The 27,281-nt window shown below is 40.9% G+C and overlaps 1 protein-coding gene across 1 annotated transcript in view; it reads left to right on the top strand.

The window, feature by feature from the left end:
• The first annotated feature begins 227 nt into the window (after positions 1 to 227).
• The window catches only part of LOC138112043 (mucin-5B-like), a 60,952-nt gene continuing 33,898 nt past the window's right edge, over positions 228 to 27,281 (top strand). Inside the window, exon 1 of the mRNA XM_069018731.1 lies at positions 228 to 252. Within this exon, the coding sequence (XP_068874832.1) occupies positions 228 to 252 (25 nt within the window). The remainder of the gene's footprint in view (positions 253 to 27,281) is intronic.

The following is a 27,281-nucleotide window of genomic DNA, read 5'->3' as shown; positions in this document are numbered from 1 at the left end:
TCTGCTGCACGTGGCCCACGAAACCCGCGGCGCCTGCGACGTCGCTCCCTCACTCACGGTCGAGCGGGCAGGGACCCCGAGATAGGGATGGGGTCCGCAATAAGGTGCGGGCTCCCAAGGGGGCTGGGCATATCCAGCGCAGACATCTCCACCAGCAGGGGTAGAGGAGGCCCTGTGGCTGCAGTCATGCGCCCCTGGGATGGCCACCACGCGGTCTCAGCCATGTGATGACAGTCATCTTCCGCCACAGAGGTAATGGGACCATGCAAATGCTCCTGAAGAGCTTCACTGATTACAGGAGATGCACAGAGAAGTTCTATTACTAGTGCATGTTTTGATTGAGCTATTATCTCACCCAAAATCTCGGACCAAAAATTCAAGTTACCAGTTCCAGGAGGATTAATATCAAAAAGTAAGTCTCAAGAAATATCAAAGAAATTTTTGAAAAGCCAGTCAAAAAGATGTTCTAGATCTCCCAGAGCAAGTTTCCTGTTTTGCTGTGCCAGGATTCCTTTAACTTGTAGATACATTTCTTTCTGCAGCTTAGACAGCCACATTTCCCACGATTCCTCCATAGTCCAGAGAGAACAGCCAAGCCAAGGCGAGAAGAGAGATCCTGAGTGTTTTTTACTCACGAATTTTCGGGGATCTTCAGAAGTTTAGTTATTTCACAGGCACTGTTTCCAAGGGATCGTTAGACCCACATTCTCCACCATTGTTGCAGAGGCGATTTTTGTAACATGCATAAGACAGCGAGGCTCATGAAAAAATATAAGGACCGATTCTTGATAGATGTTTTTCAGAGATGTTTATTTCTCCAGCCTCTTGGCCAGGGACTGCCAAAGAACTGTGGCAATCACCAGACCAAGCAGGGTCCTTCCCGGACAAGGGAACACAAAACAACCAATGGGGAACGAGGCTGACCAGGGAGTAGGGAAACCCCGTGCCTCCACCCCAGGGTCCCCCTGCCCCAGACCCCACACCGGGGGGGAGGAACCCTGTCAGGGTCCCTCTCCCCCGCCAGGTAGCCCTGGGAGAGGGGCCCTGGGGGAGGCACGGGGTTTCCCTGGCCCTGCTCAGCCTCGTTCCCCATTGGTTGGTTTGTGTTCCCCTGCGCGGGCAAGGACCCTCGGGTCCCGTGATTGAGGAGTTCCTCGGCAGAACCCCGGCCATGCGGCTGGAGAAATAAACATCTCTGAAACATCTAGCAAGAATCTGTCCCTAGATATTTCTTTTCCACAGGACTCCTTGTTTGGTACGTGCGTTACAGTGTCCCCGCTGTAGCAGAACCCCAACAGGGTACCTTCCCTGTACCTCAGCCACTGGGGAAAGGAAGAGGGTGAGATGTGGCTGGGAGTTTGGCATAAAAAGGGCCTGCGCCCTCCAACAGCTCAAGAGAGAAATCCTGCAGGCATGTGCCCCAGTGGACTCTTTCCCTTTATTCGAATAAAGCAGCAGGACTCCTCTGCATCCTGTTTTGGACATGAATTTTCCTGAAAATTGGGAACTCGTCCGGGATCCTTGCACTGTCTGGATTCGGCACGCGGCAAGAGGAGCTGGAGGCATGCCTCACCCAGTTTTGGTAACCAGCTCCCTTTGGCCTCAAGTGAATGATTGGGTTCCTGAGCCTGTCCAGGAGATAGATGAGAGGTGGACCAGGGGGAGGGGGGGGCGGGGCTCCGTGAGGACTCCTTTGTTGGAACCCTGGGTTCTGAGAATTTCAGCCTTTCAGTGCTGACAAGCAGTGATCCTCAGAAGTACCCTGTATTTGACCCAAAACCTTGGGAAAAGCTCCCTAAATTGTGTGATAACACTGAGGTTGTTGCTGTGTAATTAAAACTTATATCACTGGATAGAATATGTAGAGATGTAGCAAATTAGGTTTAGGGGATATAGGTTACAATATGGAGGAATTTGGGTGTGGATCTTCTTTTCTCATTTCTCCTTCTTCTTCAAAAATCTAGGGGTTATGTTATTGGGTCAAAAGTACCACACTGCGGGACATGAAAAGTTAGTTATTGGATTATAAATAAAAACATATGACTTGGTATTTCATAATTGGTTAATTTAGACTTTAAAAAGCCTTGGAAGTTAGAACTCACAGCCATTTTCCACCCTGTTACCTTGGAGGCATACTCCTGTGCAGCTGTATTACTGATAAGATATAATAAATAACTAAGTCCGAACAAGAATTCTCGGCCTCCTGCATTTTAATTCAAACTCTGAGAAAAGAACTCATGGAACAGCAAAAAGAGAAATCAAAACACAGGAAAATTAATACTCCATAGGAAAGGAAAACTGACATTTGACCCTTGACTGCAGTGACCTTTGACCCTGGGGGACTGTTGACCTCATTACCTATATAACCTTTGACCTCTGACCCACCAGTGACCTTTGAGCCACCAGCGATTTTTGAACTCTGACCCCTGGGATTTGGGGGGAGGGGAGGGGAGGGGAGGGGAGGGGAGGGGAGGGGAGGGGAGGGGAGGGGAGGGGAGGGGAGGGGAGGGGAGGGGAGGGGAGGGGAGGGGAGGGGAGGGGAGGGGAGGGGAGGGGAGGGGAGGGGAGGGGAGAGGAGAGGAGAGGAGAGGAGAGGAGAGGAGAGGAGAGGAGAGGAGAGGAGAGGAGAGGAGAGGAGAGGAGAGGAGAGGAGAGGAGAGGAGAGGAGAGGAGAGGAGAGGAGAGGAGAGGAGAGGAGAGGAGAGGAGAGGAGAGGAGAGGAGAGGAGAGGAGAGGAGAGGAGAGGAGAGGAGAGGAGAGGAGAGGAGAGGAGAGGAGAGGAGAGGAGAGGAGAGGAGAGGAGAGGAGAGGAGAGGAGAGGAGAGGAGAGGAGAGGAGAGGAGAGGAGAGGAGAGGAGAGGAGTGCATGGGCGGTCAGGGGACAGGGAGAGAGTGAGGGGTTAGCTAGAAACATATCACCCTTCCAGGGGTCCCAACGAAGTCTCGTTCCTCCCCTCCATCCGATCTTCTGGGTGGTGAGGGTCCCTCGCCGCCAGGGCCACACCAAAAAGTATAGAATGCAGTGTATTAACACACGTTTTGGGCAGGTGGGAATACCCATGTGCCTCCCTTGCAGGGGGCCAGTTTGACACCATTCCTTGCAACACTGAGGGTCCGTCGCACCATGCTGAAGTGCTCTGGTGCAGGGTCTGGGACCCCTTTTGGGGGGCCTTTGATGGGCCATGTCACCCCCTCTGTCCTTCATGTGGATGCAGCTTTTCCTGGGGTGAAAGAGCCCCACAGCTGAGCTGGTCTGCAGAGCGGAGGATGGGCAGTCACTGCCTCTCACCAGAGGCTTTTTCATTACACACCCAAAGCCTCTCTCCCCTCCACCCTTTATTGTGAGGGTTTGTGTGAGCCTAGCAGCTGATAGCCCTGGGGCTGTGGTCTCCACCCTGAAGGTGCTAAGCTTGTGCTCTATGAATGTATTCTTCTCCCCCAGCCCTGAGCTGTTACTTCATCTTATCTTCATCAGGGAGCGCTGCAGGGCTTCAGTCAGGGCCCCATTCTCCTTGCCCACAGTTAACCTGCTGAAATAGCAGATTTCCTACATGTTGCTTCAAGATCATTAGTTGTTTTTCCATACAAAGCCTGTATCTCAACATTCCAGAGGATATCCTCTTTCCTGCAGATCTCTCTGTGTAATAAGTCTGTAGCATCAACCACTTCATACAGGAAAGAGAAAAAACTAACACAATGAGGAAGAATAGAAGGGAAGATGTGGCACATGGGAAGACTGAGAGGTGATAATGGCATGATAATGGCAGGGACAGAAGAGTTTGATGGCATAAGAAGAAAAGAAAAATCAGAAATAGAAGCAAGGGAACTGACAGGCTTCAGTCCTGGCATAGGGAGACAGGAAGCAAGGGACACATAAGCCCAGGTAAATTGTGGAGGCACACCAAACCTGTGGCTCAGGAAGTACTGCAGACCCTTGGAGAAGAAAGGATTTCTAGCACAGTTGCAGTCCCAGTGCTAGGAAAGAGCAAATGGGAACCCTCAATTCAAAAGGAGGACAGGGGACAACATGCTTTGGGCATTAAGGACAAAATCAAAGGTCTTGAAACAAGACATGGAGTAAATGAAAACCAGAGCACTGCAACGGATATAGTGGAGCAGCCTTTCAGTCTTCCCAAATTTTCCTTTACACAGGACCTATCTTTACTCTGAGTTGTTGCTGACACAGACTGGGTAACAGCACCAAAGTAAACCTTCCTAAAAATTAGGATAGATGAAACCACTTAGCCTTCTGAAAAATAACTTATCATTTTTTTAAACCATAGATAAATAAGAGTCAATAAATGATTGGGTGGGAGAAAGTGATTGGCTTGGCAGATCTTTCCTGACACAGGTCAGAACACCTGCAGGTCTCCCTGAACTGTGCTGGTGTAGATGGTTAATGTTTGTTACACCGACAGCAACACCAGAGGGCTCTGGGCTCACAGTTTACAGGCCTGGATGAACAGGTTTGCAGTCAAAAGGGTTTCTTTCCAGGCACTTCAAAGTGAGCCACACAACTATTCCTTACTTTCAGATCCTGATGCTGAACTTTGCCCTTGACTTACTGCTGAATCTACAAGCATCCATTCCACGTAACATAACAAGACTTGTTTATATATTGCTTGATTATTTTTTCTTACCTGATCATCTTTGGAACACAAATAAGTTGCAACAGAGAAATCATTCACTTAGAAGTTATTCCAGCTGAAAAAACTCACCAGCATTCAAAGGTTTAGCATCTAATTTCAGTATTGAATTAATGGGCATTCATGCCTTTGTTCTCCACTCAAGTCTCTTGTTACGTAGCTCAATTATTTCATTACCAGCTTATTCCTTCTTCACACAACAATTAAGACTCTACAGTGTAAATAACAAATGACTAATAATCACTTTTCAATTATGCTTTGTAATTATCACTAATGTATAAACTCTGACCTGAAATTATATGTCTATTCAGATTCCAGCTAGGAATCCACTTCAAGTAGTTCATTTGCCTCTTAAAGCAAGTGTTTAAACCACATCATGTTCTGAAAACAGCTGTCAAAGGACTTAGGGTTGTTTGTGGCACAACTCAGGAGCTGGGCTGATAATAGAGAACTCAAGAATGGAAGCGCCACACTTTGTAATAGTAAAACCCAACTCTAAGAAGGAAGCTTTTTACTTCTTCAGTAGGTTTTGTTCTAACCATTGCAAAAAGCCACCCTCTTGCAACAAGCCGGATTAAGACAGAGTTTTACAACAGAAAATGAGACTAATTCTATTCAAACATTATTAATGTAAGAATAAAACAATTATAAATGCACAGGAAGTACATTTTTGCAGAGGATGCAGTGGTCATTATTGTCAAATTTTCCTTTTCTCCTTACTGTTTCAAAAATTATCTTCCTTCTTGAGTCTCAGATTTCTTTTGGCATTCATTATAACTCCTATTTATTACAACAATTTCATAATAAGTAACCAGCAAATGTTTCCACTATTAAAATAACTGGGTTTGGGTTTTCTTAAATAGACAGAAACTTATTCTGCCTGCCTCTAACTACTCTCCTCCTGTTACAACCATACATACAAATAAAATCCCACTTTTGCCTTCTTCTGTTTTAAGAAAGCAAAAGCTGTCCAGGCAGTCAAAAATGGAGCTCTTAAATAGAGTAATTATGGATATCTCACACACTTAATCTCACAAAATGAAAATGCTTGAGTCTTAGTAGCCAGTTCTGAAACTAACCATTGCTTCTGCATTTGCACCAGTCTAGCTACAAGGATATCTCCAAGATTGTTACTCGGATTCACTGACTTTAAAAAAAAAAAAAAAAAAAAAAAAAAGGTCCAAAATATTTGAGAGAAGCATGATTCCGAGGCAAATTTGAAACTGGCTTTTGTTTCGGAGACTATCAGATTCTCTGAACTCTGCAGCTGTTCCCTCACTCAGCGAGGAGTCAATGAAAAACTCTCACTCCAGTTTAACTGATCTCTAGAGAGATGTAGGGCCAAACCAGAGCTTTCTGTCATTACTCAATGTCACAGCTACTGAAGCACACGGCTGCCAACTGCAACACAGCCACAACATGAAAATCTGCAGAAAAGGCATGATAAACACCTTCATGGAATGACCTCCTGCCACAACAGAACTGAATTTCTTATTCACATTAATTGCTGTTTGCTCTGTATTCTGGAGAAGGAGATTATTCTACCTGATGTAGTTTTATCATTTGCTCTGCTATCAGTGCTTTTGTGCTTTATGACCTCATTCTGATGGTAATTAAGGTTCATTATTCAGGTATCTGCTATTTTACAGGAAGTGAGCATTGTAATTGCACTAAATTTGGTCAACTGAAGATAATGCAAAACATTACCTCACATACCTCATGGCAAGGAGTAGTTTTATAGCATTCATAATAAAGTTGTCACAGTACACTTGATCTAACCATTACATTTAGCAAGGAAGCTATGGGAGCAATGTTATCCATCCCTCAGTAATACTATACAGGATTTTACTCAACAGTATTTCAATAAACAGTATTTCAATCCCAGTTGAGATTCCATCATAAGTAAATTTTCAACCTAAACAACATTTGGATTTCCAATATTATCTGGGCTTTTACAAAATAAAATAATTTAAAGTTTGTTAGTCACTGTGTGCTGGTTTTGGCTGGGATAGAGTTGATGTTTTTTGTAGTAAGCAGTATGGGCTATATTCTCCTGTGACACAACTGCACTATAAAAGAGCTTTAAATCATCAGTCACTTATTTGGCACAAGGAAGACTTCAGCTGATTAAAAGATTATGTGATCTACTCTCCTCTGCCACTTCTTAGCTCTCCAGGCTCAGAGTACACTGCAGAGAAAGGGCAAAGAACAGTTTGAGTCCACTCAGCTCCTGCAAACTTCACAAAGCTCATGAGCTCTTCTGCCTCAGTACCAAAGAAGCTCTTTGCAGAACCAAAGGAGTGCTCCTGAAGCAGAATTTCACACAAAACAGTGATCCTAAGCCACAAGGCCATCAAGGCCAGCCTGCACTGCAAGACACATGATAAAACTTGTCAGCATTACACTGATGTAACTACAGTGGACATGATGCTAGCAGGATCTCGATTTACCTGACAGAAGAATACACTGTGACTAATCTCTGAGACTTCCAGGAAACTACAAAAATGGCTTAGAGACTCTTTTTTACAGTTCATCCACCCAACTGAAAAAATCACTGAGCATCCCAGATGCCTCAGTAAGGACACCTCACCCCACTGAGGAAGCACATCTGAGGAACATACAAGGGTTAAAAACTACCAGAGATGCAGAGAATTTACCCTGCCTTGGTTCATTCATTCTGGTATGGTCATGCTGGTGTTATTACATGATTTTTCCAGCACATGTGACAAGATCACCAGGCCTTCGTATGCTGGAAGTTACACACAAAGCACAGCATGAGAATCACAATCTTTCTTGCATTTATGATAGAGAAGATAAAGAGAGAGTCATTTTTCTAAAGTCAGGTTTATTTCTTTCAGTTGCCAATTCACTTTAGGCTAATTGAGATTCATCTGATCTGTTGATGTGGCCAAGCTAAGGATTCAGAAATAATATGCCCATAATAAAGTCACCCAGTAGCAAATTACTTCAATCCTGGAAACTATGATTTTTAAAAGCTTGTATCAAAGACATAATTAATGTAATACATTACAAATAATTTCTCATACACAATTCAGTCACAAATACCATTAAGTAATAAAGAATCTAGCCACATTGTGCCCCACACTGCTCTTTGAAAGCTCCTTTTACAAGGACTCAGAGTAATCAGTATGGGATGAAACAAATTTATCTGAATGTGCCACAACCAGTTCATCCATGCTGAAAGAGCTTTTTGGGAGGGAAGAAAGAGAACAACCACTCTTCTGAGAGCTTTTCCCACTCAAAACACCCCCGTGGCTATCACAAACTGTTGAAGATGCTGCAAAAAAGTTGGTAGTACAGGAGCTGTGAGAGGCCAGGAAGAAGGAGGTTCTGTCCTTCCCAGGGCCTAACCCAAAACTAACTGAGCTCCAGGAGTGTCCTCCCAAGAAATATTGAGAAATATATAAGGAGGAGGACCCCTTTCACCAGGGCATTTTCAAGTACAGCCAATTAACCCCACAGGACCCTGCTGGATGTGGGCACCAGTAGCAGGAAAAACCTTGCTCCTGGTAGAGCCCCTAAGGATAATGTCCACCCCAATGTGAGGTGTTGTCTGACTCCCAGAGAAAGGGGCTGCCAAATGTGATTTCTGTCAGTACACCCCCGTGCAGAGGGGGGCTGTCAGCACCTGTGCCACACACACAGGGCACGTACTGCTCCAAGGACAGTGATTCACCAGCATCCCTTCTTCTCCAGGGGAAAGGCAGCAAGGTATCTACCTGCAGCATGGGAAACCTTTTTCTTTGGGAAACCCCTTCTGAGAGGACTTGGCAACTCTGCTGCAATTCTGCTACTGGGACAACAACCAAGATTGTGCCTAAAAGGGCTGGGACTTTGGTTTTGCCTTTCTTTTAATAGTTCCTTCCTTTTTTTTTTTTTCCAGACAGGAATTTGGATCAGAACGAGCCCATCCCCTACTGCAAACAGGCATCGCAAATGAAATCACAAGTTTTCCACCTCAAAATAACTTAGTGGAGCACAGGTTAATCTGCCTCAGTGAGGTAACCTGCTGACTCCTGCCCAAGATTACATGTAAAGGGTTGAAAAGTGCTGCTGGCAAACAGATCCCCAGCACTGCTGAGGCCCCAAGAGGGGTGCGCTGGCCCTGCTGCAGCCCTGGGGTCAGCCCCTGCAGATGGGGCATGGAAATGCCCTTTTTCCATCCTATACCCCTGTGGCAAAGCACACACCATGCAGTATTTATACAGGTGGTATACACATGGTATTTATACACAGGTGAACAAAGCAAACTACTCCACCATTCTCCATAAAGTCAAGTTTCTAACGTCACTAGGATTTGGTATGGGTTTATCGTCTTAAAAGGTTAAAAGAGAAGAAAAAGAAAAATGTATCCAGCTGGTTTTTGAAAGTATGTAGTTTTTCCAACCCCTTTGTTTTCATCAGCAAGTTTTGCTGGTGGACCCTGGTTGCCTGGTTGCATTGGTACTGCTTTTTACAGCCACTTGTGTCTTAGCAGATGCTCTCCTGGTCTCTGCTGCGAGCACATCCCTGCTCTGTTCACAGGATCTTCAGGCAAACCTGAGGATTCTGTTAGTTTAGATGGTGGGCTGAGTCAGGACAATACAGGAAAGGCTCAAAGCTGTACATATTCCTCTCTACATAGTGTGCCAAACTGTGTTCTGGCACTGCTGAGAATCTGATGTGTCATACCAATGAACTCAGGTATCCTGACTGGAAAAGTAATGACTGTCAGGATCAAACATGTCTGTTGTAAGGAAACAACAGAACATACACAAGGACAGCCTGTTTTCCACCCTACTGAAAGAACAATTCTATCCCTGCTTGTATTCCTTGAGGCTATGTCTGTCTTGTTATTTATTCTTTGTTTCATTCTTAATATCCATTGTATCATGTATCTTAATGCATATTTGTACTTATGATTATATTGCCTTTCTTCTGTTACATCATGTAGGCTACTGACTTTAATTCTGATTATTGACATACAACTTTTTAAAGTTTTGAAATACCTATTTTAAACTTTTTTTTTTTTTAATCAGAGTGTGTGTTTATATTTTAAATTAAATTAATAAGCTTTCACTTTTCTGGAGAAATTTCATTATTAGTCTCCAGGAAATACAAAGAGCTGCTTTCAGAATCACATAGGAATTTTCACAGCTGCGCATTTGATTTATTCCCTGATCAGCAGTTGCATAGAAGATCATTGGTCTATCTTGTCAACCTTAAGCTTCTATACAATGCAATAGCAAACAGAGAGTTTTGCTTGAGGCAAGAGGTTATTTTGTTCCTTTCTCCCAAAAGGTTGTGTGTCATCTAGGATGTGACTCAGATTCTTCAGCTGTGTTAAGAAATCTGCATTTATATATATATAAACTCTCATACTGAGAGTAGTTTCTGCAGTTAGTGCCCAAGGGTCCCAAAAGGGAAAGGATCTACAGGGAAAATGCAGATTTGTTGTCTATTGTTGTTTTTATTTCAAACAGGTTTTTTTCTCTTACTATCAGTGGAGCTAATTGTACCCCTACTGCTCTGAAGTCTATCTAGCCCTACCCCTTAAAATCAAACTCAGACGTAATATAAGGTTTATAGGAAGAAGCAATGTTTTATTGGCTCAGCTGGCATAATTAGAAAAATTATGCAAGCTTTTTGGCACAGGAGACCTCCAGTCATTTTAGAGAGAGTTATTTCTTAGGTATATCTACCTCAGGAAATGGTGTAATCCAACCAAATCCTGCTCTCCTAGCCTGTTCAGCTGAAGCCAGAAGACTTGATTTGCACAGACAGGGCAAAATCTGGCTCACAGTCAGCTCCAGGAAAACATTAGCATCATTGACACTTGAAGAAAAATCCTGCATTATTTTAGAAATATGCTTGAAGTCTGGCTTTCTCCCTGGGCTTCTGTTCCACTATAAACAGTCTAAACAATCAATATTACTACTGTGACATACATGTATGTTGCTAAATGTACAAGGGACATGTAGGACTCACTTCCACTCACTGTCCAGGTACAACAGCTGTTTTTACTTCCTGTAGTGTTACATGTACATTTCACTGCACTGCATATAAGGCACATATGCCAACAGTCAAGTAAAGCTCTAAACAAGCAGTCAGCATTTCACCTGTAAACAGCAAGGGGCCTGGATCTGGAGAGATTGTTCCCAGCAGAAAAGATTGGTCCCTCTGCTACTAACATTAGTGTGTTTGGGGCTGTGATGGTTGCTTGTTTTACTGAATCAGGTTTCATGGCAGGAGTTTTCAGGGTCCTCTACTTTTATCCAAGCATGTAATGTCATTAGCTGCTGGTAGTGGACAAAGTCCTTCTAACTGGAAAACCTGCTTTGCCCTTGAGTTCTGCAGAGGTTGAGAGTAGTTGTCATTTTCTCTCTGATAATAAATCTCCTATTCATTTTGACAAAGGCATGGATATTTAACAGCGTCACACACACTGAATCTATACAGAGCAAACAGTCAGACAGAGACTGCCATTGTGGGTGAGTTGTATTACCTTCAGTTTGGTGCCTAAAAACATCCTTGAAGCACGGTCTTGACTCTACCCCAACACAATGCACATGCTGACAGATCAGAGCCCTGTAAAATAATTGTTAGTAGATAAAGTAAATCCTCATCAAAAATGTACTCTTTGATGAAAAGATCAATAAAAGTAATCAAGACTGTCTGTCTGGAAGCCATGTGAAGGCTATAGAAACTGAACAAGGATTGGGAGTTTTAGTTGAAGTATTTCTGCGAAAATCATGCAGCAGCATGAAAAACGTTTCTTTAGAGGAAGGAACGAGCAACAAGGAAATGGCAGTCCTAGTCTGTCTACTCTCTCTCCCTCTTTGTTTTTCTTTTTTTCTCCCTCCCTTGTCTGTTGTATTTTTTTATAGTTTTCTGATTGCATTTCATTAAGAACATTACCATTTTGTGGCTGTGGGGTACTGGTTCTTAGCTATCAACGCAGCAACATTCTTGAGAATTTATGAAACTCCAAGTTCATGAATTGCTGTGTTGGAACAACTGGGATTACTGATGTCTGTAAAGTCAGATTCTATTTAAAACCCAATTCCATTCCACATATTGTTCAGAAAGGTAATTTAAGAACACAGGCTTTTCAGAATAAACTAACTGCATGCTTGGCATTAGCTTTACCATAACAGCTAAGAACTCCATTCACATGGACCAGGATTTTCCTATGCTAGGCAGCATAATATCCTATGCTCTGATTCAATTCTTTGACATATGCACATGCATGCTTTGCCAAACTAGATTAGAGTTTAATTTTGTTTACATCTCTCTGCATTGTCCTATTTTTATTTATTCAGATATTTATTAAGCCATGGTGGTGCCTGTAGAAGAAGAGCATAGAATTACTCTCTGCTGTACTGTACAAACAAGAAACGTGAGAATTCTTAGAGATAAAAGGTAACATAAAGACACGGAAGAGAGGAGAGAGGGAACAGTAATAAGCATCTAGTGTTACCTGTGCTGTTTATGAAGCTTAAAGGAAACAGACAACTGCTTAAAACCAGGATTTTGCTAATTATTTCTGTAATGTTCTCCCTGCTCTGCTAGTTTTCAGACAGTAGTCACAGTTTTCATGGAGGGAACAGTAGTCATCAAACAGAGGGAGGGATCAAAGCTGACTGGTGACAGAAACTTTTCTTACACTCCAGCAAGCAATGTCACCTAAAGGAGATTCTGAGATACAAGGATGTCCGTGCACCACCTCAAAGACAAATAAAATTCAGAAGCATGACGTCCTTTTCATGGCTTGCCCAGAACAGCACAGAAAGGAATTCTTTATACCAAGTTGTTTAACTCTTTTAGTCACAAAGGCCAGCCAGTATCTTTGTGTTTCATTTAGTTTGTCTCCAGGATCTGGAGGTCCAAATAGTGATATATCTCATTCATTTTTTCATTTCCTACCTCACACATAATCTCAGCTTTCTCACTCATCCACATGTATCCACTTCCCTCTGACACCTTTCTGCATTCTGCCTCCTCACTCATTCATTCCAGCTATTCTCCCTGTATGATCCCCAAGGCCCACTTTCTTCTTTTCCCCTCTCTCCCAGGCAGTGCTGCCCTTCCCACCTCTCCTTTGCTTGTCTAAGAGGAAGCTGGCACACAGCAACAGCAAGGACCAAAAAAAAAAGGGCAGTGAGAACTCGTATGCTGGCAACAGCTGAGCTGCGACAGAAAGTAATGAAGAGCACGAAATTGGTCAGTCCAAAGAACTTTTATAGGAAGTTAAAGGTCTTCTAAGTTCCATTTTGCTTGCTTCTTCTCTACTGACTACAACCATGATCCATATGCCCTTTATAACAACAAACAAAACAATAGCAACAACAAAACCACCAACAAGAAATCCATAGAGATGGTGGTCTCAAAGGATCAAGCTCCCCCGAGCCACATGTCTGTGGAGCATTTAAGGGTATTCATCAGAATTATCATTTTGTGCCTGCTTAGCTCTTTCCTTGGCATTCTATGTTGGAATGGCCACAGATGGGGTATTGGTTTGGATTGACATTTTCTCTCACGTACCCATGGTCATACTTATACTAAATGATCAGGGTGGAAGAAGTTCTCATCTGGTTAAAACCAACATCAACTTACTTACTGTTCTTGTCTTACATTAGTGTTGGGGTAAAAAAACCTTCAAACTTATTAGCAAAGCAAACATGTTTATCAGAAGGGTTTGATTCTGTTTCCCAGTGTCTAGTTTACTTTCCTGCTGAATTACAGAAAGGTTAAGAGTTTGATTTGGCATCCATTAAATGCTTTACCACACAATAGAAATACCAGGATCTCTCTGGGCTAAATGTAACACCCCAGGATGGCATCAGCGGTCGTATGAATAACTTGATTTCTGGTCAGTTCTAATGGAAAAGTGTTTGGTTTTTCAAATGTAGTTGACAAGGCATGATTTTCAAACATAGGCAAGTCCCCACCAAATTCCATGATGATGCAATATGTGATATATCAAGCAATTTATACTCTTGCTACATTCTCATTGAAGTATTTCCACCTCCTCCTGCAAAAAACACTTGGCGCAAGTGGATCAAAAATCTATAAATTTTCAACCTAAAACATTAAAAATGTCTTAAAATTTTGACAAAGTCTTCGCAGTTGGAAAGAGGGTCTTTGCACGAAAATGTTGTGTAATCGCATCTGGCAGTGCTATGAAGATATAAGAAATACTCAGGAGCAAATAAAAAATGGAGTCAGTTATGTTCAAGCTAATGTATAACTGCTGGTTCAAGATATTAACTCATAGCAGTAGATATGAAGTCATTCAGCTGCTGTGATTATACATTGCATTATGCATTGCCTTGGGATAGGAAGCACTTTGCCCACTTAGTAAGGCAGCATGGGAGAGGATACAATCATTATCAAAGTATACATTATTAAGGGATTAATGAAATTTATATGAGCTTCCATAGAAGTCTCATTATTGATTTCAGTGGAAGGTGAATAATGTTCTGCATATCTTGAATTCTTACCCAGCTGTGAAGAATAGACGATAGAAGAGAGCTACGAGGTTAATCACTAAAATACAACTACAAATTCTTATGTTGTAGCAAATTAGCACAATTTAAGAAAAATATAAATTTGCATGGAACTTTGTCATGACTTTTGTTATCTGGATTTCTGGACCACAGAAAAAATACCCAAAGGCAGTTCTTCTCCCAAGGCATTATTCATTAAAACAATTCAGATAATCTTCCTGCCTGTAGCCCATAGGAATAACTTTCCTGCATTAGCTTTCAAGGGCCTTTGAATAAAAAATTATCTGAGGAAAATTATTTTTAAAATAAGTTTTGGTGTAGAACTGACTAAAACACATGCATAAATATACTTACCTTCCTTTCACTTTCTGAGCAAATATTAGCTAGAATAGTGACTAATTAGCAGGTACGCCCAAAAGAACAACCATGAGAGTTTCTTGACATTCTATTCAATTCTCCTTGGTTTCAAAATATAGCATGCCAAAGGTTTTGCTCCATTCAGAACTTTCATATGTGTTTGATCCACAAATACCCTAGTAAATAATTCTAGAGCCAGATATCTTTTTGGGTACAGCTAATGTCTCTTATGTACAGAATGAGCTCGTTCAGTTCTTTCATGACTGGCCAAACTGGAAATTCTTTCCCAAAGTCTTACCTGTCTTTGATCTTGATATGTACAGGATTTTGTTAGGAAATAAGTAGCACTAAATGGAAAAACTCACTAGATTGTCCAGGTGTGTATACAGCAAGGTCTGTGGTTGAGACCACCTTACCCTTCACAATTAAGGTGGGTTTATTTTAATCCAAAAATATCTTTTATTAAATAAAAGAGTCCCAAGAGGTGAAACATAAGAGGTGAAACACAAGAGGTGAAACACTTCTCTTCCATGAGTGAAACAAGAGAGCTTTACTTACTTTGCTCAGATTAGGACAACATGAATTGTACTTTATTTTGTTCCTAGTGGCAAGGTATAACAAAGTCATTGCAGGCAGAAGACCCCATTCCTACCCTCAGCAGACCAAAATATGGGGAAAGGGGTTTGCATTTAAAATTACCAATTTTCAATAATTAGGTCTTTTTACTCTAGGAGCAACCAGCATTGATTTCCTGTCAGAATAGGATGTAAATGTAGAATTTGTTAGTGTCTTCTTCACACATTTATAATAAAATTATTTAGCCAGGGATAGAGATGGAAATCAGACACATGGAGAAATTTTGCACATTGGCATTCTACTTCATGAAGTTGATAGCAAATCCAAGGACTCCTGACTGTCAGCAGACAGCCATATCCACCTCTGTAAGAGACGAAAGTCCTACCAGATTCCTGCTAGTGATAACGCCATTACTTTGATTCTGAATTAAAGAAAATTTATTTTGATAGTTTTCTGTTAAAATTTCTTGCATTATACATCAAGATTCTTACTGTAAATTGTGTCCATGTCCAGACTCAGACATAAACAGAAATGCCCAGTTTTCATTTCCTAAGTATTTCAAACGAGTTGCAAGTGGTTTGAAACAGTTCAACTGCTTTCCCTACCCCATCAGGAGATGAGTCTGTAGAGCACAAGTTGCCTAAATCACTTTATCTTAGTGCAAGGCACTGGGTGTATGAATTTAAATATTATGTTCTACATAGACAATGAGCTACACTATCTCATTGTAGCTATGGGTAATATGTAGTATGGTCTTAGATACCCTAAGAAAACTGTAATGAAGAGATTTGTATCTTCCTTTTTTCATTAAGACAGAAAATTTCAAACACTTCTACATGCAATGCAATTTAATAAGCTACCTTGATATTTCTCATTTTTTAGATGCTCAAAAGAATAGAGTTAAGAGGTTTAAGTAGTTATTTCAGCTACAATAAACTGACTGCCTGAGATCAATCAACATTCTGCTTTTACTGGCCCCTAAATACCATATGCAGAATGACAATTTAAACCAAGTGTGAGTTGCTTTGCATGTTCTTTCTGTTTGTAAAGAGCAATACTTAAAATTGCAACTCACCTCAGCAGTAAAATAATAACAGCAATCTGTACAGATCTATTGCTCTGAAACCTCGTGTTGCAACTAAAATTAGACAAGCAGTGCAGTCAAAGAACACCAAGATTCTTACTTTGAATTGTGTCCTATCCGTGTTCATACTCAGCCACAGGCAGAAATAACCAGATTTTGTTTACTAAGTACTTTAAATGAGTTGTAAGTAATTTAAAAATCAGTTCTACTGCTTTATTTACCCCAGCAGTGGCAGGCAGCAATTTGCTGTCCTGTGATTCGTCTTAAAATAAAGGCTGATGCCATGAACTGTGGAAAGCAGAAGCTTGCTTACCCCTATTCCTGCTTTGCCTCTCTTACTCTGTTTGCTGGTGCAGAACACCCTCAGAGAGCAGGTGGTGTACTCAGCACCAGGCTGGGCTCTCCTCTCAATGTCTGGTAGTCACCAGTGTTTTGACAGATTAAATAAGGAGAGCATTGTAACAGAGCAGTACAGCCACAGCTCACAGTCCCTCTCCTTCATGGAAGTGGCAGCTCTTGTGATGTCTTATGTCCATGACAATGCCTAGGGATTTGGGAAATCCTACTTTTAGGAAGTATTTGATGAAAGATGACTACATATAAGAAAGGGAATTAAACTAGAACTCTGATTCCTTGTTCCTGAACAGGCAGAAGCACATTTAACAGTCTCATGGTGATTTTTAACAACTAAAGAGGATCTCTGAAATTTAAATAGGAATGAGTTAGGAAAACAAAGATGGAAACAGAATTAGTAGTAAGAGGCTGGTACTGCAGCATTTAGATGTGTTACAAGATGAGGACTTGTATGAAGACCTAAAAGCTCCCCCCAAAAAATTTTAAGCCACAAATATGTCATCTGTAAATTGTATGTTTTAAGTTCATGTACCCAAGAATTTGAAGGAATCAAAATCATAAACCACATATAATTTTTTTCCAAAACTATAGAAAATAATTAAACTCATGGTGGATAATCTTGCACAAAAAGGTGATGAAATTTTGGAGCCAGGACATCCACTGCCAAGGAGATACAGAATGATAAGCTTGGCTCCTTAGACAGAAGTTCAGCTGAGCCTCTAAACTCAGTCAGCACTGCAGATAAAAATTAAACTTAGAGCCTGAATCTTCAGACTGAAATAAAAGTTACTAGCAAATATGGGCATAATCTTAGTCTGTGAAGCTTTGAGGATATGTGCAGTACTAATGAGCAGGTTCAGATCTGAACAGTTTTACAAAGAACATGTGCAGAAGTGACTCATCAAGTGTCACTGAAAAAGCCTCATAAGGAAAAATACACTAAAATGTGTTCAACAGCAGATCCTGAAGCAGGCAAAGAAATGCAAATAAAAGCTCAAGACCGGTTTGGGAAAATAAAAAGTAATTAAAATGAAGGGCTACATGCAATTACTGGTTCAGAAGAAATAATTATGCCAAGCTGGTGGAGAAGAAAAACAGAAGAAAAAAAAATCAATTGTGTTTAGTCTCCCCCCATAGATTCAAAAGGTCAGATTTAGCTCGTGTATGTTATTAGTATACAACAGAATAATTTATGATATAAAGAAAAGATGCACAGGCAAGGCAAACCCGTAATAGTGCCAAACAGATAACAAAGCATTAGTGGTGATATTAGTCCAGAAAGGCATACTCAGCACTATGCAGATGAGGAAAACTGAAATCTGAAATCCAGCCAGACAAACCAAATGAGAGCTATAACCATCATTCTAACATCCTGTGAGAACCAAGCAAATACTGAGGGTGAAAAACCTACCAGCTTTCATGCAGCATATACAATGGAAAAGTGATGCTTTCAGCTGAATTAAGTGCCTTATTGTGCTGGCGTGGCTGTGGCTGTATGCCACGTGCTCATCCCTCCCCCAGTGTGGACTCCTCTCTACATGCTTCCACAAGTCCTGCCAGGAGACTCCTTCAGCACAGGTTTCCCACAGGGTCACAGCCTTTTTCAGGCATCCACCTGCTCTGGTGTGGGGTCTCCCATGGGCTGCAGGTGGATCTCTGCTCCTCCATGGACTTCCATGGGCTGCAGGGGCACAGCTGCCTCACCCTGGGTTGCATCATGGCCTACAGGGGAATCTCTGCTCCAGCAACTTCTCCCCCCTCCTTCTGCACTGACCTGGGTACCTGCAGAGCTGTTTCACATAGTCTCACTCCTCTGGCTGCCATTGCTTCTGTGGAGTAATTTATTTCCACTTCTTAAATACATCGTTCCAGAGTCATTACCACCATCACCAATGGGCTCAGTTTTGGCCAGCAGCAGGCCCTTCTTGGAGCTGGCTGGCACTGACTCTATGGAATGCAGGGGAAGTCACCCCTATAGTCCCCCTGCTGTGAAAACCTTGCCACACAAAATCAATACAATGATGAATTTAAGGACATTCAACATGGTAAAAGTGATTCACCACATCTCTGGGCAGACAATGGATGAAGAGTAGCCCTGAGGAGGACTTGGGATGTTGGCAGATGACATTCCAGATGTCAAGCCAATGGTATCCTGGGCTGCATCAAAAGCAGCATGGCCAGCAGGTCAAAGGAGGGGATTCATCTGGAGCACTGCATCCAGCTCTGGGACTTCCAGCATAAGAAGAACATGGACCTGTTGGAATGGGTCAAGGGAAGGGCTACAAAGATGATCAGAGAGCTGGAGCACCTCTGCTGTGAGAAAAGACTGAGAGAGCTGGGGTTGTTCAGCCTGGAGAAGAGAAGGCTCTGGAGAGACCTTAGAGAAGCCTTTTGGTCCCTGAAATGGACCTACAAGAAAGCTGGAGTGGGACTTTTACTAGGGCAGAAAGAGATAGGACAAGGGGGAATGGCTTCAGACTGAAAGAGGGCAGGTTTAGACTAGATATAGGGAAGAAATTCTTTACTGTGAGGGTGGTGAAACACTGGAACAGGTTGCTGAGAGAATCTGTGGATGTGCCATCCCTGTAAGTGTTCAAAACCAGGTTGGATGGGGATTTGAGCAACCTGGCCTAGTGGAAGGTGTCCTGCAGCAGGGGGGGTGGAACTAGACAATCTTTAACACAACCACACACTTAAGGTGTCTCTCTGTAATTAAGGAACATTGACTAATACTGCTGACAAATGAGGCAAGTTACTTCATTATTTCTAACCTTCACTGCTCTTAGCTCTCACTTTTTTTTCCCATTTAGACAATCTAATCTCCATAGAAAGTTTTCTTCCACATTTCAGAGAACCTTGCATAACCAGTTCTAAAATTACTGTAATAAAGTAAAAAGTGATAACAATATACAACACAGCTCATCCGCCATTCACTGTTAGAGTTTAACTTTCTCTCCACATGATTTTCAGCCTTGTTTTCCCTGGAGAAACCTCTATGAGATATCTCAAGTGGTGTGACATGTTATACTAAAAAAACCCAGACTGTATCATCTATTCTGAGAACCAGGGAAAGGAGCTCATGGCCAGAGAACATCCACCATTCTCTTCCACAGTGGCAGTGCATAAACTGAAAGAAAGGGTGGAGAGTGAATCCCTGGGTAGGGCTGGAAAGTAAAACCCTGGGGAGTAGCCTGTAGACTGATGGAAGGAAGGAATGACTGAGGCTATCAGAGACAGGCAAGAAAAGCTTGAGCAGGACAAGCTGAGGAGAGCAACTAAACCTTTACAGAGCTTGGTGAAAGGGTGTGCCGGATCCTCTGCTTAAGTTAAAACCAACTTCGCTGACGTTAATTGCGGGCTGCCATTATGTTACGTTTCTTTCCACACCACAATAGCCTCTTCTCTGACCAATCCAATTCTTTCATTTTGCCAGTTGACATGGCAAGCAATGACTTCACAGATCTGAGGCACAATGCCTGGGCACAAACCCAACCCAGGCACAAAACCCGGCTCCCAGCTACCTCTGGTTTATCACACTTGTGAGGAAGTACAAGTTCTTAGCTCTACTCTTGTAATTTGAACACAGAAGGCCAATGAACTTGGCTTTCATTAAGAGGCTTACTACTACCATTACCTAAATTCTGAATGCTTAGCTTTGCCACCCTCATATTATATGATCTACTTACAGGTTGGAATGATGATATTTATAGTATATACAGTATTGACATTTAATCTGGTGTTTGACATTTTAATTAAACCACTATTATCAATGTCTCAAGTTTTGCCCCTACTTCTATGAAAGAAACCAAGAAAAAAAGGTAAAATTGGAAGTATTATATCTATCCTCAGAATTATGTGATTCACTGTTACAAGAGGTACTTTTAGTGATCAATCCATTGGTACAGATTTTTGATACAAGATCAGAATGAGAGAAGAATACTTGTCAGCCATATCCTTGGCTGTTGCAATTAACTTCCAATAACTTCCAATAACTTTCCAATAACTGGTATCTGTCATGTCTACAGATCTATCCTGAATTAATTTCCATTAGTAAGAGCTGATGCTGAGATAACAATATTCTGGTTTTCACACACATTAAAACTGAGAAAAACAGACAAAAATGCAGGAAAGAAATAAATAATGCCTTCAATATTTCCCTGAAAATTCCCTCTTGGAAATGAAAGTGCTTTGTTTTAGTACCAGCCAGTACCAAAAACTGTGGTCCCTTAGCATATTCCTGATGTACATTAACAGTATGCTAAGTTTCTATTATTAAAACACTGCAATACTTGCTTCTGGGGTTTCTTTCCCCTCATACAACTGTAGGTAAGAGCTTGCTCCTCCCTACCTATGTAAGAAGCTCTTTTCACTGTATTGTCTGGGAAACTGAAAAGTCCTTGAACTACTTTTTTTATCTACATGAACCACTTGAAGCAACCATTCTTGTGACCAAAGAATATGTTTGCCTAAACCCTTGTATCTTTGTGATGCTTTCATCTACAGACCTGAGTCCCCTGGCAGTCAGTAAAAAACAAAAAGAACTTGATAGTTTTCAAAATTTCATAAGCCACCTAACCAAGTGACCTGAATTTCTTCTGCACTTGTTATGTTATTAACAATTTCATCCACTCCTTGGGGTGGAGAGGGGGGAAGACAGAGGCTGTAAGGTTGGATAAGCTAAATACTGGAACATGTTTGACCATCCCTAGGGATCAAAAATCTCAGTCTGAGCCGTAGCAATCATAACAACTCCAGAACATGAAAAGGTTTGATGAAAGTACATGGGCAATATCTTTTCAAGAACACCTTTGAGTACAACTGGGACAGCCTTCTCTGTGCACTGCTAAATGCTTAGTGGAACAACATAGTCAAGTCTGACACACATTACTTTGGTCACAAAGCATTATGAGAGTGAAAATTAAAAACTATCATAGAAGAAAATGGAAGTGTTTGGTATTAGCACTCTGCTTAGCAGCAATCCCAGAGATTGGAGACAGGACAAAGGAAAAGCAGCCTTGACCCCAGTGACACACCTAGTCATCCTAGGTATAGACACCCTCCTCACCTTTACCAGATGAGTACGAAAAGCATTGATTGCCCCCTCAGCAAGCTCATCCCTTTATCAGTATTCCCTTGCTCTAACACACCCAGGGGAAAACAAGAAACTCTCCAAATGTTTCAAAGTAACACAAGAAGATCCTGACTTTCTGTTATGCCCCTCATACAAGGGTGGGTGTAACTGAGGAGGGAGGCAACCTCTGCTCCTTCTAACCATCACAAACAGCCTGTTGTTAAAGGTATATGCACGTTGGTTGCTGAAAACCAGGTTTGTTGGGTGGCTTGTCTAATTGTTTAAGTGAGACTAGAGTATATTTGTTTAATGCAGCTAACTCGTCACGTAAACAAGAACTCATTTGCCTTCTCTGTGTACAGATGAATTTATATTCAATATGAGTACTGACACAGAATAAAACAATGTTCTATGGGCAGGAAATGCAGTATTTTCTTTTCTCCTGGTTTACTGAAGCATAAAGATACAGATCTGGAGTGTGTAAATAGCTTACTACTGATTAGGAAGATGTAACTTCATTAAACATCCTGGACATTTTGACAGAGAACATGTTTCATGCTATAGCAGGCCAAAATGTTGACTTAAGTACCCCAATATTGCCATAGCAAGGTTCCACTGATTTTAATCCAGAAATCAAATCCAGATAACACTCCTTAAAGAAACTATTTCAAATTTATTTTATAACACTAAATGCATGAGGATCTCTTCTCTTTAGAGGTAAACAAAAGTGGAAATAGGGGCTGAACTGAAAAAATAATGAAAGAAAATGACACCGTTTGGTTCAGTAACACCTTAATGGAATATTGTATTATACTCTCCTATTCTTTTACAGAAATATTTTAAAATGTATAATTGCAGGGTAGGATTTTGGTAAGAACCCAAGGGAGTTAGGTTATGGCTATGATCCCATTTTACAGTTAGAACACCTTCCCGAGTTTGTATCCTTCCCCTACTTCAGCAGAAATTATAAACACAAGCAGAGACTGCTGAACTGAATCTTATAGACACATAGAATGTAAAACTGTCCCGTTTTACCCAAAGAAAGTCCTTTCTGCCTCTCCACACATTGTAGTTTTTGTGAGATTTTTGCTCCTTACTCCTGAGGCTCCCCCACCCCAATTATATCTCCCAGGTCCTTCTGGCTAAATCCCCCACTAGAGCAGCAGCTTTCATTCCATTTTTTATGATGGAGATTTTTTAATCCATCAGCTACCTGCACTCCGGTAAACTGTGAGGAGGCTAAAGCTGAGGGTGAGCTGAGGGAAAATGATGTATATACCAAGTGCTGGACTGGGAATTGGTTTTGCCAAACCTAGCAGTTTTAAAAGAATGGTTTCACTAACACTGAATAGTTTTGTCCATCTTTTACTATATTAAAGTAAGATCTATTGACCTAGGAAATAGACAGAAATCTGCCCAGAGCAACTCATCCTACCTACCTCCAGTGTCAAGCTAAAGATAAAGTGACAAGAAGTAGCAATACTGTCTGTGCTTATTGTAGTATGCATTTGTTCCTGCTTTTGAAATGATTACCCAATAAAACTGCAAAAAGCCAATGTTCAGGGGAAAAAAGGTCTGTTAAACCTTTACTGGCAAGCCTTATACACTTCATTCATTGCCTGTTTCTCTAACTTGTATTTCTCATAACTCTGTGGATGTGAACAGAATTAAACAGGAATGATTCTGAAACAATGTCATAATGATCACAAAATATAATCAATCTTAGTCCTAGAAAGCTGGTATAAGACTGGCTGGCTGGCTGAAATTACTCCTGATATTTTCTGTGAGAAGACCTGCCTGGCATTAATTACAGTACTGAAAAACTTAGAACAGTAACTTGCAAGCCATCTGCATAACTGTAAAGCAACACCAAATTAAATTTGTTCCAGGACCTGTTATTTGTGGAGGAGGAGTTGCGTTTTATTTGCAATCATGTTACGTTTCTTTACTAGATTGAACCTTAAAATGTACATACGTAAATGTATTTACTCCTCCCAAAATGCAAATACCATTGGGCAGTTTCTGAGGCAGGAAGAGCATCCTCTGTTTACCTGTTCATTAGCTAAAATCCCCCAAACCTCACCTTTCTATGCTCTCTGAATCAATCTGGGATTGAAGCCAAAGTCACCTACTATATAAGAGCGACAAAGCACAGATGAACTATGGTCCTGATCAAGTTTAGACCCAACATCCTTGTGCCAAACTCCACTCAAGATGGGGTTTGGCAGGGGGATATGGCTACCAGAATGGGCTTTCCTGTTAGCAGTTTGCTGTGTCCATCAAATAGGTAAGAAGTTTTTTATTGGGAAAAGAAAAAAATACTCTGTTTAGACCTAGTAGTGTATTTTAAACAACTATACTAATTGATTCATATAAGAGGTGGTTGACAAGATTTCTTTATATATTTTCATGGAATATTAAATGCCTGTCTATTAGCTGGACAGTTTTAATTTAATATTGCCTCAAACTTCTGTATGTTACTACATAAGGAAAGTAGCCGTGAAGATCAAATCCAAAAGAACTCTTATTCATGTCTTAAAATGTCAGTTTCTCAGTATTGCTTATGCCTTAAAAAAGTACTTTATTCCTGTTGCATTTTGTATTAGAATTCATTATTAATGTTATGGTTATTATGAGACCTAAACCACTACATTTTCCAGTTGCTACATCAGACCACTGGTCAATCTTTTTCAGTATTTTGTCACCTACCAGGGGCTAATTCCAGATTCCTCAACATTTCTTGCAACTTCTTTTGCAAAAGAAACAGGGAGGGAATATTCATATGGCAAGGATTTTCAGTAACTAATTGTGCAGCAACTAATTTATAATACCCTAAGCAAAATATTTATATAAGTTACAGATATTGAGTATGAACAGGACAGGGAGATTTGTGTGACACTACAATACATTATTTTGGCTGGGGTTTTTTCACCTGTCAATATTATATCCATCAGGGCTGGTCTTGGCAGTTTTTATTAGTATAAGTAACCCTGTTAAGTTGATGGAACTAATCAAACTGGAACTACTTGCAGGAGTACCAGCTTGATAAGTCAGTCTCATTCATGTACAGTAATTTCTGGCCTGTCAGCTAACATTTTAAAATCTGCAGATTGCCTAGGTAAATTTATCTTGCATATCATTTTCAAAACATTGAGAAGTGCAAATATAATTTTAGGCTGCTTTATAGTTTGTGAAATAAACACTAAAACACTGGCCAGTTGATCTATATTGAACTTGAAAACACAACGGTCTTGTAGAATATAAACTTATGCCCAGAGTTACGCAATGTTGGTCAGAAGCGCTTTCAGCCATTCATGGAACAAGAAAGTTATTTCTCCTGTGCAGTGCTAATCTGATAAACTGCTTTGAAAAATGAGTGGTGATTAGAAAGTGTTCAGCAAACACCTCTTTATTTGAATCACACCCTGTGGAAAATATTTTCCTATATCTGGACTAAAGAATACTGGTCCTATCCCATGCCATCTCCACAAACATTGTGTGCCTGCCTTTATATTTCGTGTCAAATATTAACTTTTATAGACTGATGACAACAATAATTACCAGCTGGATATGGACTTTGCAGAATACATCCAAATATTCTTAATAATTTGATTAGTTTCCAAATTATCAAATACTAAATTATCTTACAACTGAGAGATACTTATTTTTATAATAGTAAACAACATGGCATTGTGTAATTGCTAAACAAACCAGTGCAGGTAGAATTTCCTTGGGAATTATGTATTTGCTAAGTAAACAGAAGCTCCTGCTGTTTCCTTGAGAAAAATTAACAGAACAAAATACATGTATAGATCTATTTTGCTCTATTACAAAGGTTGCCACACTAGAATAAACAAACCTTCTATGATTCTATGCCTGCTGAGATTCCTATGGATGTGAAAGCAAAGTTCAGCCTATTATGTAGAGTTAAAGAGGCATTTCTCTAACCTGATCAGTATCAATTTTTTCACCAATTATATTTTCATCAATTATAATCAGTATAAATTATAATGATGTGAATACCTTTATTTAGTGTTATTATCTATGGTGCTCAAAAATGAGAAGGATATGGAAAATGGTTAAACTCTGTCCCACATCACTTCTTTGCACATCACTAGCAGTCAAGCACAAAGTTAAATGGGAAAATAATTAAAACCTTAGAGCTGAAAGAAACTGCAGACACTGCAGCAACTTCTACCCATGGTGGGGCTGCCCAGAACCCTCTCCTCCAAAGCCAGTCTCTTGGGATCCTCTTTGGGATAGGGGACTTGAATTCTTTAGCTCTGGGATCAAGTAATAAATCTGCTTACATGGTGTACAGCCAGACATTATATTTATAAATATATATTTTTAAAAAGGGTGGTCCTAATCCAATTATTTTAAAGGCAAAGATAGTTGTTCAGCTTTCATGAAGGTACATGGGCTGAGGTTCTTCAGTGGAGAAAATGCTCAGCAGGGAATGTAAGCATCAAAGGGGACTGGGGCTTATGGCACACCCCTGACTTCAGCATTTCCCCCTCTTCCACCAATATGGCTCTCAGTTCAGTGAGTTGGGTCTTATGGATCCAGTTCTGACCTGGTGAGCTCTTCTCACCTATTGTATAAGGAAAAAGGGGCCTAACGTAGGGTAAGCTCCATAGGCAGTTCCACTTCGACTGAGAAAATCTCTAGATGCCTACAGTGCTCATTCACATAATCCAGATAAGGATTCAGATACTAGTAATTTCATCACTTAAATTCTGTGAGGATTTAGACTTGGCAGGTTATACATTCATATTAGTCAATCTGTTACAAGCACAGTTGCCACATCCTGACTGGATTCAGTCCTTCACAAAATAAAGTTGTAGCCCTTCAACTTTTACAGGAAGTGCCTGACATATTTACTTATAAAATCCAAGACCTTAAAATGCCAGCCCAGGACATCAGGGTCAGTCTTTTTCTAGGAATCAAAGCATTCAGGAGAATATTTGTTGTCTCTCAAAAGTCTTTGCTTCAGGTGTTTCAGTAAGAACCCTTGCTCAAATAGACTTACAGTATGATGCTTAAGGTTTTCTGTGGAGAAGATGTAAGTTTGAACCATATTTGAGTGAGTAGATGTGTAGAACGGGGAACCTGGTTCATCTGGTTACTTCTGGGTTACTGCTCAGGCTACAGCCCTTGTACTGTCCCTCAGAGGTACCTTTTGTATCCAGCTGTAAAGCAAATCTAGATCCCTTATTGAGGCTCCCCATCTGCTGCCTAAGAAAAGGCACTATGCTTAGACACTAAAGAAACTGTCATAAATATCTGCAACCATTGTTGGATCAACCTTGAAGTGCCTTGATTCTTTTAACCACTTCCATGCCTTTTCTTATAATGTAGCTTCTACACAACAATTTTAATAAATGACTTGCCTGCATTTTGTGAATTCCTCCTGCATTTTTTCACATATTAGTGAGATCTAGTGCAGCAGTGAAGTAAGGGCTGTTATCCAGTCATTAGAATTTCTTGCAGTGAGTTTTGAGAGAAACAAATAAAGCAGATATACATATGTTATTTGGATTACAAACTTCATGTATTTGTAATAGAACATCTCTTTCTAGAATTACATTTTAGCTTTGTTGGGGAGCCTGTTTCATTTTCTCTGATATGTTAAAGGACTCCCCCCTTTGTTTTATAGACATGTATCTGGGTCCTTTGATCCT

Source organism: Aphelocoma coerulescens, chromosome 5 (assembly GCF_041296385.1).
Source record: "Aphelocoma coerulescens isolate FSJ_1873_10779 chromosome 5, UR_Acoe_1.0, whole genome shotgun sequence".
NCBI classification, from domain to species: domain Eukaryota; kingdom Metazoa; phylum Chordata; class Aves; order Passeriformes; family Corvidae; genus Aphelocoma; species Aphelocoma coerulescens.
This window is presented reverse-complemented; position numbering and strand designations above follow the sequence as displayed.